At 43.5% G+C, this 16,239-nt stretch overlaps 2 protein-coding genes across 4 annotated transcripts; one reads left to right on the top strand and one right to left on the bottom strand.

The window, feature by feature from the left end:
• Positions 1-1,457: 1,457 nt before the first annotated feature.
• apoea (apolipoprotein Ea) lies at positions 1,458-4,189 on the top strand. Its single transcript, XM_068711376.1, has 5 exons — positions 1,458-1,571; positions 1,797-1,847; positions 2,326-2,476; positions 3,244-3,531; positions 3,742-4,189. The coding sequence occupies exons 2-5, from the start codon at positions 1,805-1,807 to the stop codon at positions 4,019-4,021; spliced, it is 762 nt and encodes a 253-aa protein (XP_068567477.1). The 5' UTR covers positions 1,458-1,571; positions 1,797-1,804; the 3' UTR covers positions 4,022-4,189.
• Positions 4,190-6,226: 2,037 nt separating this feature from the next.
• On the bottom strand, positions 6,227-15,248 carry lipea (lipase, hormone-sensitive a). 3 transcript variants are annotated; one of them, XM_068711381.1, is made up of 11 exons: positions 15,197-15,248; positions 12,959-13,206; positions 12,357-12,641; positions 12,007-12,097; positions 11,772-11,917; positions 11,487-11,672; positions 10,577-10,729; positions 10,217-10,361; positions 9,074-9,301; positions 7,724-8,115; positions 6,227-7,167 (listed from the first exon to the last, which is right to left on the bottom strand). In XM_068711381.1, exons 2-11 carry the CDS (start codon positions 13,196-13,198, stop codon positions 6,913-6,915), a joined length of 2,121 nt encoding a protein of 706 aa, XP_068567482.1. In that variant the 5' UTR covers positions 13,199-13,206; positions 15,197-15,248; the 3' UTR covers positions 6,227-6,912. The 3 variants fall into 3 exon arrangements, with proteins under 3 accessions (XP_068567482.1, XP_068567481.1, XP_068567483.1); XM_068711380.1 differs by having other exon boundaries at positions 15,193-15,240; XM_068711382.1 differs by lacking the exon at positions 15,197-15,248 and adding an exon at positions 13,373-13,497.
• Between the last annotated feature and the right edge of the window lie 991 nt (positions 15,249-16,239).

The following is a 16,239-nucleotide window of genomic DNA, read 5'->3' on the forward strand; positions in this document are numbered from 1 at the left end:
TATTTATAACCAGTGTTGCAAAAAATATAAAGTCTTTATTTTTAAGCAAATAAAAGCCTTTTCAAATTACAAAGGTTACAAGGTTATTTATTGTCATACCACAACAGGGTTGTGCACCAAAACGCCCCAATTTGAGGCATCAGACAAACACAAAAAACAAAACAAAAAAATATTAGATGTGAAGGGTGGGGGGAGGAATTTAGGAGTTTCAGAAGCTTCTCTGAAGTCTGGTGGTGCGGCAGCTGTTCACTATCTCTGGCCAGATGTCAGCAGAGTGAACAGGCCGTGGCTGTGGTTGGGTGTTGTCTTTTAATATCCTCTGGGCTCTTTGCAGGCACCTCTTGTCACCAATATCGTTGATGCTCCGTATGGTACCAATGTCCTGTCCTGTGCCGTGCGCATCCCGTCGCAGTTTGTAATGTTTCCAGTCAGGATGCTCTCTACTGTAAGAGTTAACAAGAACTTGGCACAGGAATTTTCCCGTCTTCATTTTCCTTAAGAAATTGTACCAGGATGGAGATGTGTGATGACCATGTCAGGTGGTTTGTGATGCCGATTCCCAGGAACTTAAAACTGTTCACTTGCTTCACCTCAGCTCCACTGATGTGAACAGAGGTTCATGTCCTCACCTCCTTTCAAAGGGTCAAGCTGATATAAAAAAAACTACTACAACACAAGCTTGTTTCCTTAATACAACCTTTTTGGCTTGTGACCCTCCAAAATAAACTACTTGTGATTCCTCGTCACTGGTTTGATGTTCTACTTTTATTCAAATCATTATCCAGTAGAAGATTTGAGGAAAGTCTGAAAACAGGATTTTGTGTGAGGACATTTCTTTCTTCTTCTTTTATGTCCTGTATATCATCTCATAACCCTCCAGGTTAGGATCCGCTGCCTGAGACAACAACACAAAAACAACAACTTATACATATTAAAAGCACTCATACAGTGCCAACGCATCTTCTGATGGTTGTCAGTGTCATGTCTGTTTAGGCTAAAAGTACATTTCCACACTTACAGACAATAAAGTATTTCATTGATTACCCCAATCTGTGTGGAAGATTATGAAAGTTGTATAAATGCTGGCAGTGGTTGTTAAAGCAGACTATGGACCATTTGCAAATAAACTGCGCTACATTTCAGGGAAGCCAAGCAAACTGTCCCACTGGGGATCCAGACGCCTTGACCCCATGCAAACTCTGATCAGACATTTTGGGTGTTCCTAATTTTTGACCTGAGCTTGCATGTGTACTTTCAGTGTGCGACGTGGAGCCTAAACAAACACACACACACACACACACACACACACACACACACACACACACACACACACACACACACACACACACACACATATACACACACACACACACACACACACACACACACACACACACACACAGTAATAAAAGATGACAACAACGCACAACGCAGTTCATGCTGGGAACTTCGGACGCAAGTCATCGATCCGTCTGATATATATTGGATCGCATTAAAGCCACCTGAACTGTATAAATACTGAGTGACAAGCTCAGTCAGTTTCACAGTCGTCACAGATCTGGATCACTGAGGTAAGTCTCACAGCTTCTCTTCAACAGATGGTTTGTCTTGTAGTTTTTACTAAATGTGTAAAGACTTTGATTAAAGAAAAAGTCATGATGATTCATTGCATTCGTTTGTTTTTTTTAAGTCTTGAAATTACTGTTCAAAGGTTGAACATGTTTTCTCTAAGAAAACTACTGAATTTCCCAAAAACCTGAGTTTTATTTTAACCTATTTATTATATGATATTCCAGTTGTCATCATGAAGGTCTTTGCTGTAATCCTTGTGCTGGCTGTCCTATCAGGTGAGTCCAAAATGTCTTCTTAGTGACACTTTTTATTTTGAAATCAGTCGACAGGCTTCATTTAGTGTGAGAGTTTGAAAGATTTCAGACTATTTGTACTACTACCACTACTTCTGCTACTACTACTAATAATAGAAAGTATATCATAATATTACAAAGGAAGCAAAAGAAGCTATTAAAGTGAATGACAGTGTGAACATGTGAGCAGTGGGCCATATGCAGGTCATCCAGTCTAAATATCTAAAATCTGTCTTTGGACTCCTCAGTGTCCATGTAGTCCAAATATGGGTCCCAGATTTTATAAAGTGGTTTGTCCTTCAGAGGTGAAGAGAAATCCTTAAATTAAATGACACTTATTGGTATTTATTCAAAGAAAGTGTTTCATCCGTAGGGTCGACCATCTTGTTTTGTTTTCCCACTTCAACGATTTGTCTGAAGTGAATATCTGAGTTTGTTCGTCTCCGTCCAAAACGTACAGGCTGCCATGCCAGAAGCGTGCCTCAGGACGAGTGGAAGAAACCCTGGGAGGAAGCGGTCGACAAGATCAACAATTACTTCACGGACCTGAACTCGAAGGTTGACGAAGTGGTGAAGGACATCAAGAGCTCGCAGATCAGCCAAGAACTGGAGTGAGTTCATTTCACCAGTGATGGAAAGCTATCAGAGTGATAGATCGGTTTATTTGCACCTTTGACCTTTGTGTGAATATTTTATCCTGTGTGCGATAAATACCCATACCTGCTCTGACGGACTGCTACAGGCCGTATTTGTCATGTTATGTTAATCTGCACCACTTTCTCAAGGAAACATTTCAAATCTATTCCAGGATAGTACAAATACCACACTCCACAACTAGAGGTAAACTAGGACCTTTTCTCTTGGAGTATTTTTTAGATCCTGGTATTTTGATCTAAAATCTCTCTAAACACTGTGACTAGGACCAACCATTATTTATCTGATCATTATTTATCTGACTTTTTGCCTCCTTGTCTGACCTAGTGAGTTGGAAAGGATCAGCTCAATGTTGTTTTTAGACCTCTGCTTGGTTACACAACACACATTGTGTCCTTAGCTGAGTGCAAGGAGGTTAATAATCAGCGTGTCAGTGTGGTGACACATGTATGGTGCACCCTGGTCTCAAGTCCACGTCTCTGACTTCTCATGTGTACTTTTATTGGTTTAGTCCCGGTCACTATTGAATCTTCTCTCAACTCTTCAGTTAAAATCCTGAGAGTTTTGCATTGATTTATTGGACATGAGTTGGCTTAGTACAAACAGAGCTCCTTTCTTATCTTTAATAAAGGCCTTTGCTTGCTCTTGACCCCCTTTGGTTCTAAAATATTTCACAAACACCACCAACAAATAATTCTGAACCTCATCCGTCTCGCCCCCGCAGCACCCTGTTCAAGGACAGCTTGTCCGAGCTGGCCACGTACAAGGAGGACCTGCAGACCAAGCTGGTGCCCTCCGCCCAGGACGCTGCAGAGAACCTGGACAGAGACCTGCAGAGAATGACCCACGAACTGGGTGAGCAGATAAAGGGGGGCTGGGGGCAGATGGAGAAGTACGGCGAGGAGCTGCAGACCGTGATGGAGCAGAACGCCGACGACGTCATGGTCAGGATCTCGGCCTACACCCGCAAGATGAAGAAGCGCCTCCACAAGGACACGGAAGACATCAAGAGGTGAGCGAGACCCACTGGAGCAGGGAGGCGTTCGCTGGAGGCCGATGGGGAACTCTAACCTTGACCAGTCAAACTTTAAATCTTTTCATTTCGTAGATGCTTCCTCAAATACTTTGTCCTAATCTACGTTTTCATACTAAGTCACGTTTCGATTGTCTTTTGTGATAAATCTTAGTGTGTTTGAATCTTTCTCTTCGCTCTTCGTCCCAGACGCTTTGCTGACTTCTTTGACGAGCGCCAATCCAGCATCTCGACCAAAATGGAGGACGTGAGGGCGAGTTTGGACCCTTACTTTGCTCAGGTGCGTGACAACGCCCAGGCCAAGATCTCCACCGTGAACGATCTGCTGGAGTCGCAGGGGGAGAACATGAAGGACAAGATTCAGACCACGGCCGAGGACATCAAGGAGCACTTTGATAAGACCGCCGAAGACCTGCTATCCACCCTGAAGAGATGGTTTCAGCCTTTAGTCTCCATGTTCAGCGAGTGAAACAGCAACACCTGTAATCAGTCTGTTTATCCGTCACTTTCTGCATCAAAACCACCTGCGGAAACTGTTTCATGATTAAAGATACTCTTTATTTTATCACAAATGTCACCACAGTCTGTATGTCTCAGTGTCACTGAAGGCCCTTCAATAAACAATGCGTGCAGAAAATCAGTTGTCATCAATAATGATACCAGTTACACACTTGCCTCCATTGTTTACACATATTCTATCATTACAAAAAAACAGGTGGAGAATATATGAAATGGTCTGACTTTTTGACTTTTGTTATGCTGAAATCAACTCAGACTGCACTGCGTTTGTTTAATTTTCCTGCAAACAAAAATGTATGCCATTACAATAATTTCAAAGATGCTAAAATAATTATAATGATAACATAATATTTTGTTATTTGGGCACTAATCACAACAACTTGTTCACACAGTGCGCATTTACACCCTGTTTGAAGGCAAACTTGTTTTAATTAAGCCATTAAGCCACTATGTGTAGCTTTTGAAGATTTCATTTTGACTTTGGGGTGAATATGTTAACTTTCTCTTAAGACTGGACAGTGTTGCTTTTTTAGAAGATCAGTTGAGGATTTCGTGTTCTGGGTTTTGGGTCTTCTGTTTGTTGTGTTTCAGGTAATTCATTAATGTTTTGTTTTTTTTAATCTTCCCTGCTGCCTCCTCATCAATCCATCTGCGTCTTATAGTCTACGGTCAAACTCTGCAATTTCCTGAGTGTCACATCGTGGTTGCCATAATACGCTACTCAAGTAAACTGCAGTGATAGTTAACTGTTATGTCAGTAAAAGTAGGCTAATGCTGGAAAAAACAGTACACAGGGGAAATAATAATAATAATTTGTTTTCAAATAAGTGTAAAAAATCAGTTTTGTCATGAACCCTATGTGATTTAAAAAAGGAGCATTCAAGTGAAAGTTTAGATCTTAATAACCAGAGGTTGACGGTTGTCAAATTCACACTATGCAGCTTTTTTGGATCATTCCAAGAAATTGCATCATTCATTTTTGTCCATCACAAAAATGACACGTCTCTTGAAACATGCTTTTCATGATGTGAGAAAATATTTTTGGGGATTCTTTTTGATTTTCATATCAATAGTTGTCTGTAAACGCAGAAAGACATTTTTTTAATCTCTAAAATACAATAACATGGTATGGAAAATGGTGAGCAGTGGTGTAAAGTAGATGTGGTTTGTTTTTGTAAATTGACTAAAAGTGCAAAACCCCTGGTGTGGCTGTTTTTAAAGGCAACAAAAAGGGGCTCAATGTGGGTTGTGTTGTGGATTTATGTGACCTCAAAGTAAAATGCATTATTTTTTTTCATGATGACTTTCCAAAACTTAAACCAGGGTAGTGCAATGCGTTCACCTTCAGGAACCTCCTGCTCCACCCACCCTCACACCCCATTCGACCAGTCCAACCCCAGTCTGATGTGACGGCCGGTTCTGTGATCAAACGCTGCTTTTTCACTTTTCCCGCACAGATCTCTTCTGCTTGTGAGTGGTGGAACCAGTCTACCTCAAAGTCAGTGGCATGACAAAGAATACTGACTAATACTAACTCAGGTTAAAGAACATTTTAAGCTATTCATTTACAAAACTCAACAGGTCTATTATGGTAAAGGACTGATGAAATGGTTCCAGACAACGTGGTCAGCTTGTTACTCGCAATGCTATTTTACTGTCACTGTTAAATCATGATCTGCAAACAGTCAGAGAAGTCATGAACTGGTTAGGAAAGCTGTTTGGTCCTCATATAATTTCCTCTTCAGTGAGCGGCCATAGTGGAGCAGATCCAGTCAGTAAACTGGCAGACCTGCAGAGAATAAAATGAATAGAACTTTAAAAAAAAACCCATCAAGCTTGAATCAAACATTGCTTTTCTTAACTCTGTAAAACAAAATGTGACAAATAAATACATAGATATAAAGAGACTAAAGCTCCCAGACAGACAGACAGACAGACACAGAGTTTAATCAGCATGACTTCATTGTTGACGTAGCTCGATGTCCTCGCCCCCGAGAGGCCACAGTGGGACGAAATGGGCAGGATCAGCTCATGCAGATGGTTAGAACGGTCACCCGTCTGTGTCGTAGGTCTCCACCCGTCCCTTACTTACTGTGTAGGATGGGAAATGTCAGGCTGGGGGGGGGTCCACGCTCCTTGAAAGAAACACCAGCAGTCCTTGGAAGTTTCTATTTTAATTCAGACTTTAAATATAAACAACAAAAGTGTTAAATATTTGACAAATGTTAAGAATTAATTTACAGTACAGCAAGTAACTTTCGTAACCCACGTCCTCATACCGCTGGTAAACAAAACAATATAATAAAAATAATAATCAGAGTGTGTTTGAAGTGTGTTTTTCTGTGCAAGTAAACCTTGTCAGTTTGTGCAGTAATGTAGGCAAAGCTTCTCTTCACACACTTTAGCAGCACTTTAAATTCAAGGCACAGCAGCTCCCCTTCCTGACGTACAGTAAACCAGTTAAGAAACGACTACAGGGGCTGGTTACGGCGAACTTCATGACAGCCTGTAATAGTCTCAATGTGCGTTTGGATCTGGATCTTGAACATGTGGGACAGACAAGATCATCATTGCCTCCCTTTGTCATCATTTCAGATCACAGAGCTGGTAAAGAAGGTTTTAAGCGTCTCTCTCGATTATAGCTGGTGACAGAAAGTATGTTGCGGAGTGGAGGTTTCATTAGCAGCATCCCTAAGCTTCCTCTATTTTTAAAGGTTTCGTTGCAGCCCTCATAATTCTGCCCAACTTGTTTCCCCTTTTCTCAAATCGACTGCATCCCTCCCTCATTCTGTCAGATCTCTTTTTTTCGCCCCAGAAACAACAAAGTCCCGACAGGTAAAATCAGCCCGACTGACTGCCGCTCGGAGACGTCTCTCCCGGCTTTGGCCGCTTGCGAAGGTTTCCTCGCTGAAAAATCGCCCTCATTTGCTCCACACAGATATCCGCGGCGACCTCCGTCTCCTTGGCGAGCTGATACAGGCTGAGGAAGCCGTGCGGCAGGTCCTCCACCACCGTCAGGCTCACGGGCTGGCCCATGTCACGCAGCTTCTTGGCAAACATCACAGAGTCGTCCAGCAGGGCGTCCAGAGCCGAGGCCTGAGGAGGGGGACACAGGGAGGAGTCAGGAAACAACTCAAACCTAGTTCTGTATTGCAATTTATGCTGAAATATCTGCAATAAGCTACGATCGGCCGGTCAGATTTATCTGTTCAGCTTCATCATAGATCCAACACGCATGAAAATGACGCGGTGTGTGTGCATGAAACTGGACCACACCGAGCTACTTCACGGTTTCTCTTGCATGCTTTTAGCCCCCAATTAAGGGAAAAATCAACTTGAAAACACATTCCACATAATCCAATGAAGTTAACATTCAGCTGTCTTGTCTTCAGACACAAATGCAACAAGATAAATCTTTGCTGTTTTGAAATAGCTGGAGAAAATCTGTGCCAAACCTGCATGCAGTCCAGAAAGGAATGTTAAAGTGGAAGAATACCAGCAGCAAGCAAAAATCATGTCATCATTATTGATTACGTCGATCAGTCTGTGACTATGACTCATCTTGTGTCTGCGCCTTTGCTGAAGTTAGTTTAAGACTTTAAATTGTCCTCGGGGTGAACATGAGGTTCCTCTCGGAGATATAAACTCTTACCACTATGTGTACAGGCGGCAGGCCTCTCAGCAGGCTGGCAGGAGCCAGCAGGGGCGACACAAACGGGTTCCTGATGACGGGGCAGGACGTCAGGCGAACAAAGGCCAGGCACTCGGAGCGCAGGGGCTCAAAGCCCTCTGGGTAATCCACCTGACCCCCGCAGTGTGTCGCGCCGGCACAAGCGGGCGTCCCGCGAGTCGCGCCGCCTGCGGACTCCCGCGGCGCCGACGACAGCGAGCGCACTCCCCCTGTAGTCCGCATGGGGTCCAGATAGGACTGGATCCAGTTGGAGGCTCCCTGGGTGAGATCGCTGAGCAGCGCGGCGGTGTCTCTGCCCAGAGCGCTCAGGCTGCCGCTGCCCGCCGCGGTCTGCACCGTCTGGGAGTCTGCACCTGGGAGGGAGGTTATGTGACGTAAGCGAATGTGTCGGACAGACGGACAAAAACACACCCGAGAGAAAGAAGTGTGGCTCTTAACGTTTTTCTGTTTTCTTACTGTGGAAACACAGATAGTTTTAGATGTTCTGTAACTGTTTGTTGTTCCTTCTTTAAAGGGTGGAGAATAATAAAACTAAATAAAACTGAAAAGCACGAGAAGCTGAAAACAGTGTCCTTTCAGGGAGCTAGGCAACACATCCTGATTCTTGCGATTTTTACTGAGGCTGGTTTTTTCACCCTGAGGATCTTCGGTTTTGACCTCACATATTATAGAACTTCCAGTGACATTTGTAAACCAAATACAGGCATCAGTCCATCCAGATGTAAAACCATAATTCTGTTCATCTACAATGGGGAACAAAGCATTCTCTCTATGATACTCAGTGACAACAAGCACACAGAGAGACGCTCTCCAACACCTGAGATACGAGTGCAGAAAAGCAAAAGTTTACAAAGATATCAAGGCGATATGATAGAATCTGCTACAATGTTACGCTACTAGGAGCTTACTAGAGTCTCTCTGTTCCAGAAAGATGAACTGTTTATGGATTCAGTGTTACATGAATATTGTGGGAGGATTCAGAGAGCTCAGTGGTAAATCAAAGGCTTGTGGCAATGAATAACATCCAACTAGGTGGAGCCACACACTGTATATTAAGTGCAGAACACACACATAACAGCAGGTTAATTATTCTCACCTTTCCTTTTCCTCTCACGTTATCCGGTTTCTACATTAATCCCTCACAGATTCTGTTTTCTGTTCCGGTGGCGCCGGAAAGTTCTCGTGTTAAATGAGGTGGCAAACAATGCTGCGCACGCACGCACACACACACACACACACACACACACACACACACACACACACACACACACACACACACACACACACACACACACACACACACACACACACCTGCGTAGGCATTGATGCACTTCGTGAGGACACCGAGAGGCAGCAGCGGGTCGATGAGCGTGAGCAAGCGGGATGGCGAGGCGTCAGTGGTGAGCAAGGTGGCGGGGTAGGCGGCCATGATGCCGTCGGGGACCCGGATGCCGCTGGATATGGCCTTCATGGACACGGTGATGCAGAGGTTTCCTCCGGCGCTGTCGCCCGCCAGGCAAACGCGCTCCGCCGTGGAGCCTGAGACACACGGACGGAGCCGTTAGTGCGTGAACAACGGGGAGAACTTTCACCAATAACAGAACAGGGATCATTTAACAGGCTGTTTGGGAAGATGTGACCAATCACTTTACACCACCATTACATGCTTTTATCAGTGTAAACTGAATGCGTTTGAATGTAGGACAGCTGGCTGGACAACACCAAAAACGTGAAGATGTCACTTTGGGCATCTTATAGACAAAACAATAACTTAAAGCAATCAATAGATACATATATAATACAAATAATCATTAGTTGCAGCTCTAATACCATTAAACCTTTAATCCTATCATAATCACTTCTATACTGTCCCACATGTCTTTACTTTTATCCACCATTTTCGCATGCGAGTGGGCACATATGACACTTTCCACGTTCGGATAATGTACAGATAACAAATCACATGCCGTATTGAGGACATAAGGTGTCCCTCCTACTGGGGGACAAACGGTAACACCACATGTGAAATGGGTACACTGTAATAGTGTTATGTAAATGTGTGAAGATGCACAGACTCTTTTGCTTTGTGTAGAAATGCAGCCGTCTGTAGAGCTGCAGGTGTGAATGCATTGGCCCACACAGTTGCATTTGGAATCCACACATTCTGTTAAATCAATAAATACTCATTTGCATATATTTTTAAGTCCGATTTTTCTCGTATCGGGGCATTTGTATACGTATAGAAGTGTAAGTAACTGTTCATACTTACAAGTGATTTTAACAATAAATACTGTATGTTCTTCCAAAAAATCCCGATTCCCATATAAATAAATATGCAATTAATCCCCCCAAAAAACTGGCGTAATAATCAGTTAAAATAAAAGACATGAATTCTCCCTGTTGGTTCACTACAGCCCTGTGTTGTCTGCAGTGTGACGCTGTGCACACACACACCCAGCAGATGACAGTTGTTCAGAGCCCAGCAGTAGGCGTAGAAGCATTCCTCCAGAGCTCTGGGAAATGGCGCTTCGGGTGACAGCGAGTAGTCCACGGAGAGGATGGGCACGCTCAGGTCCTTGGACCAACTCCGCAGGTAATTCTGATTCGTGGGGCGGGGGGGATAGAGAGCAGAACAAATGAACAATTCATGTGATGAATGGAAAACCTGCTTAGTTTCATTGCAAATTTGTGAAACACTAAGTCGGATTGAAAGGTTTGGCGCTAAATATAACTGCTATTACAAGAGGATTAAGAGTACGGATGGTCGTAGTATTAACCCTGTGATACAGTTAATGCCAGCGTCGTGTGCCGAACCTCGTGGGACCTGGAGGTCTGGGCCACGAAGCCGCCTCCGTGGAAGTGGATGAGCAGCCAGGGGGAGCGAGGCTGCTTCTGTACCCAGGGGAGATGGGACGCGGTGATGGGGGGGGGGTCGCTTCGAGAATAAGCGAGCAACTCTTCGCTCTCCTAAAAAGTGAGAGGACAAGTCACAAGGTAATAAACAAATAAAGGACACAAAGCAGCAAAACATGCAATTCTCTTTCAAAAGTAGGAGAACGACACAGATATGACCTTTTCCAAACCAGATTTACACATTTTCTACGTCATAATATACAACCACTTTATATGAAATCCCCCCCCCACCCAAAATAGTAACAATATAGTTCTTATTGGTAATATATCGATTTGGGTCGGCTTGTACATTTGTTTGTACAGGTCTGTGTTTTATCTCTCATGCAGACGATTGATCGGGTCTCTAATCTATCGAGTTCTTGAGAGTTTTCGAAAACAACTTTTAAAGGAAAATCCCTTTGTCAACATCAGGTCACATGACGGACAAAAAGAGACAGAAAATTCATGTGGAACTCAAGGATCAAATGTCTTAAGATTGGATTTTCTTCAGTTCACGCAGATTTATTTGCACCACAAAGTGTACAAGTAAACCGACTTCACAATAGCATAGTACATTATTTTATACCTCCATTCTACCCTAAGTCCCTCCATTCTACCCTAAGTCCCCCCCCTCCCTCCCTTTGGCGATAGAAAAGTTACACTGTGCACCTCGGACAAGTCATAACAGAGGTTTTTGTGATTAACCACAGTCTCCTTCCTCACTCGTCTTCTCCTGATTCTGCCTCTGGCCGCCCATCACAGCGACCGGCTCCCGTTCTTCCCCTGATTGATTTTACACAAATACATTTTTCTACCACATGTGGAGCCTCACCTGTCCTTCTCGCAGCTCACAGGAGATCAGACGCATGAGGACTGGTCCGGGGCCCCAGTGGGCTATCGGAGGCGACACGGTGGCCTTTAGGGTGGGGTCCGAGGCCAGCGGGAGGTGCAGAGTGACAGGGGGCACGGTCAGGGTGAAGTTCACCTGCACTGGGTAAGAGGCTATCCTGCTGAAGCCCTGGAGGGAGAAAGACATCCAGCGGATTGAGCGGTTAAAACACTAAAGGGGACTCCAGCGGAGTCGAGAGTCGGTAGAAGGATAATTGACCCTGCCTACTGCTAAAAGGCCGGACTCCGTGAGGTTCCAGAAGGACTTCCAGAACTGCATGTCCAGGTTCTGGGTAATGCGCTCAAACTCGGCGCCCCGCAGCTCCGGATCGATGACGTACTTCCCCGATGTGAGGAGGGAAAGGGCCGCCAGACCTGGAAGAGGAGGGGACGATTTTGAGCGGGAAACCCTTCTGAAAAAGATCCATCAATGCCATGACATCATGGACAAAACCAAGACTTACCCAAACCCGACTGCTGTTTACTGTACGTCTCTCCATACGTGACCATGCTTATGACAACGGTCTGGAGGAATGGGCGTAGACTTGGCGAGAACTGCGATAAGAAACGATAGACAGATAATAATAAGATCATTAAAATTAATAGGAAAATTTAAACAAGTGACACATGCTTTTTCATTCTTAAAAATACTTTAGATAACATAAACTGGCTATTTGGGATCTGATTTGTTTGGCTACATAATTTGACATGACGAGAGATGCTCAGTGATGGGTCAGAGCAATCGAATTTTGAATAATATTTTGCCGGGAAAACCAACTTTAGCATGCTAAGAATTGGACAAAAACCGGCTGACCTGGAAGCCCAGACAGCGGCCGTAGAAGCAGGCCTTGTGCATGGAGCTGTACTCCCGCACGAACCGGCGGCTCAGGTCCCCGTCCTGCATGGCGTACAGCTGGCCGTAGCCGTTGTCGTTCATCAGCTGCTCGGCAAGGTGCAGCAGCGCCCGCAGCTGGCACAGAGCGCTGCAGTACGCCTCCATCTCCGACGCGTTGTGGTCTGCCCTGAAGAAGGCACTGTTGTAATTGGAAGCGATGTAACGCCCCTTGTGGATGATGTGCATAAGGCAAGACAGCAAGACCTGAAAAACAGAGAGAAATGTTTTTTTTGTGTTTTCCATTTTTTTAGTACTATGAACAAATACCATAAAAAGACCATAAACATGTGTAGTCAAAGCTTTATGTAGCTTTCTTTGTGTCATAGAGCTCCATTGTTGTCCAAAACTGTCCAAAAAAAACAAAGAACCACACAAAGAACCACACAAAGAGCCACACAAAGAGCCACACAAAGAGGAGGGGAGTACTGCGAGACCAGCTAACACATTGACACCTTCAAAAACACACCGCTGTCAACAAACCAGCAGTGAGAAACGCATCCAGTCATCGGGTTCAGTCGTACCTTGGCCAGGGTGCGGTAGCCGTTCCCGGGCGTTTGAGCATCGAAGTCATAGTGGTGGAAGACGGCGGTGAAGCTGGCGATCACAGGCTCCAGGGATCGGCCGTGCTCCTGAATCTCTCTCATGCACGTGACAAGGCGCCTGGCAACGGCGCCATACGGCAAATCGGAGGGCCCGCACAAAATGGAAATGTTGTCTTCACATACTGTCTCCAAGGCTGCGAACACAACCTTGTAATCCATATCTGAGACTGGGGGGGGGGGGAGAAGAGAGACAAGACAGTCCTTATTTAACCTCCTTCATATCAGCGTCTGCAGCTCTCGACTCAGCGGACATATGAAGCATGTCTGGAAGAGAAGAGACCATCACATCAAATATCAATGACCTCATCTCATGCAGCAACTCTTCTTGCTCACAGTGATTATAGTCTCGTTATCTGCTTGGTCAGGGGTTGAAGTTCCACTACAGCCTGAGGACGGTTCTTTCAAACTAAGCCAGTCAAGGCCAGCTGGCGGTGACGGCATCAAGCACTGGAGATGATTTTAAGCACAACAAAAGTCCAGATGGAGCATCGCCTCTAGCCGTCTTTATTTTAATAATAACACAAAGACACGGACACAAGATGCGACGAGCAGACGTCTTCCTCAAACGTGCTTATCTGTTGTCAGATAATTGAACACATCATTTGCACTTTTTACGACACGATGGGATCATTAATAATGGCTTTGACATATTTTATAATGTTTTCTTTTTGTTTTTAAAGCATTGGAGGAGGTATATATTGAATTTGACTTGTGTTTCATGGACTACATGCTTCGGATGACATTACCCATAGATAATCCCAAGCTACATTAAAGCCATCAGCAGAACCTTTGTGCTTCGCAGCTTTAAAGACTCTTAAAAGGATGGATACTCTTGAGTGTCAACAGCAGCATGTCAGCACAAACAGCCTCGAGCCAAAAACTGAAATCAGGACGCTGTTCATGAACACTGTGGGAGTTATCACACTTCTGACACATGCTTGATCGGGTTTGTCTGTTTCTGTCCAGCAGCTAGTGTCTTAATGGGCAGAGGTTTAGGTTTATGATGCTGGTCCTATGCTCTTTGACCAACCTGCATGAGACGTAGGGTACCAAGACATTTAACGCCACAAGGCCCCAGTGTGATCTGCATTTGAGCACAGGCTAGGCTGTAAAACACTCAACAGCAACAAAAAAAAAACACTTTGATATCTTTAATATTGATATCTTTAAATGTGTATGTCTCTTCAGCTGACCTTTTAATCTCACCATATGATGGTCTAAATGTACTTTCAAAGAGTTTTCTACACCGCCAGAAGTATATTTCTGTTGGTGAAATACTAGATCCATCCATTACATTTTCACTCAACCACACTCCAGATACTGGCTTTTAAGAATACCAAAATCAGGCTTCTAACATTACATTGAATCAAGAACTGTGTCAGGTGAATGAATGAGATATGAATGTACATGTGTAGTATGTATTGTGTATACGAATGCAATCATGTCTGATGTTAGACTGACACCGTTCTAGGACAGCATACTGTATATTATCTCATACATTAAGGTATTGGAATTAGATTATAAGCCAAACCTAATGGTCGAAAGCATGAAATTAAAAATAATAATGCAAAAAAATAATAATGAAGGATTTAGAAAAGCCAAGTTTCACTTTTACTTAGTCAGTTTATGAGTTTTCAGTTTCTGTTTAGCAGAACTCAGTCCTTGAATCCTGCTGAATCTAACGATAAATGAAAAGCCCCGGTTGTCCTCCAGTAGTCTCTATAAACCAAAAACAGCTGATACTGACGTAAACCAGTCAACAGGCTCGCCTCTGTCACCAACACTGATATCACTTTCCAGCACAGATCAGCTTCCCATAATGTTAAAAACGCATCTTCGTAGGTTTGATACGTTTTCAACATGTCTCCATTCTTCCACGCAATCGTCACTCACGTAATCGCTCTTAGTGTTGTGGTTACCGGACAACGGGCGGTGACAACTTTACCCACCACCCCAAGTTGGAGGACTTCAAACTGTCGGTCACCCTGTTGCTGACTGTTTCTTACATGCGTGTAAAAACGTTAAAATACAGCGACATTGTTTCACATTCGTCTCTGACATCCGCCGTCACGATAACACGCTTTAAATGGGCGAAACACGACGGATGTGTAGCTACATATGTGACACGTTTGAGTTAAAAAGAGTTCTCTTACCAACCATAGAGTTACTCGACCCGCATCCTCTTCCTTGATGTTTCTGTGAGGGCGCCCGCAGAATGCTGGGAAACGTCATGTGAGCAGCGCGCGAGCCACCCACGACGCGCGTGCCCCGGTGAGCAGGCTGTTAGCGTAATGAAGGGGTCAACAGGTAAGCTAAGCTAGCACGTTCACAAAGTCAGTGGTGGAAACAACTAATCACAAGTACTCAAGTACGTTACTGTAACGCTACTTGAGTACAGATTTGAGGTACTTTCCCACTGCAAAGAGTAGTAACTTTGTACATTTACTCAAGTACAAGTATATATTATAGATAAAGATCCCTAAGTGAAATTCACCAGCTATCAGGCAGTCAAAAATAAGCGCCACCTTTACCAGGTTCAACATTGAAATGATGTGCACATTAATGCATCAATAATTATAATTCAGTAATATATATTATAGGCTACATGATTCTGAAATGGGTCATTATGCGTGAGTACTTTTACTTTTTGTACTTACATATATTTTGATACAAATACTTTTGTACATCACTCGTGTACATTTTTGCTTGTAGGGCTTTTACTTGTAACATAGTATATCTACACTGTGTACACTGTATTGTCATTTTTTACTTAAATAAAATATATGAGTGCTTCTTCCACCACTGTAAAGAGTAGTGTTTTAATTATGAAAATATTGGAAAAGAGGCCTGACTTATGGCAGTTTGGGACCATATCACATACATCTTATTCCCTGCATGAGTTTGAGTAAAGAGTGATTAAGTATTTAATGTAGCATTTACTTTACTATATTTACAATATTATAAAGGCTGTAAATCAAACACATGAAAGCCCAAATCCAAAAATGAAAACATTTGTAACGATAGAAAAAATACTGATGTTATGAAATAGTATGTCATTTTTTTATTTTCTATGTCAAAAGTATGACACCAAGTCAATGTTATGATGTAATTGGTAAAATTTAAACTTGTCAAAATGTTTTCACAGTTTGTCATTTTACTGTCATGTCAAGCTATTGGCTTGACATGAAGAGTCCTTTAAA

Source organism: Cebidichthys violaceus, unplaced genomic scaffold (assembly GCF_023349555.1).
Source record: "Cebidichthys violaceus isolate CVI_PGR_0920_01 unplaced genomic scaffold, fCebVio1.0.p SCAF_16, whole genome shotgun sequence".
NCBI lineage: Eukaryota > Metazoa > Chordata > Actinopteri > Perciformes > Stichaeidae > Cebidichthys > Cebidichthys violaceus.

What these genes read in the sequence shown, in the direction of transcription:
- apoea (XM_068711376.1), top strand. Translation starts at nt 1,805, where the DNA reads ATGAAGGTCTTTGCTGTAATCCTTGTGCTGGCTGTCCTATCAG. An exon ending in TGTGCTGGCTGTCCTATCAG is followed by an intron (nt 1,848 to 2,325) that starts GTGAGTCCAAAA and finishes CAAAACGTACAG; the next exon opens with GCTGCCATGCCAGAAGCGTG. An exon ending in GACACGGAAGACATCAAGAG is followed by an intron (nt 3,532 to 3,741) that starts GTGAGCGAGACC and finishes TCTTCGTCCCAG; the next exon opens with ACGCTTTGCTGACTTCTTTG.
- lipea (XM_068711380.1), bottom strand. An exon ending in AGACCTCCAGGTCCCACGAG is followed by an intron (nt 10,362 to 10,576) that starts GTTCGGCACACG and finishes CCCACGAATCAG; the next exon opens with AATTACCTGCGGAGTTGGTC. An exon ending in TGCCGCCTGTACACATAGTG is followed by an intron (nt 7,168 to 7,723) that starts GTAAGAGTTTAT and finishes CCCCCTCCTCAG; the next exon opens with GCCTCGGCTCTGGACGCCCT.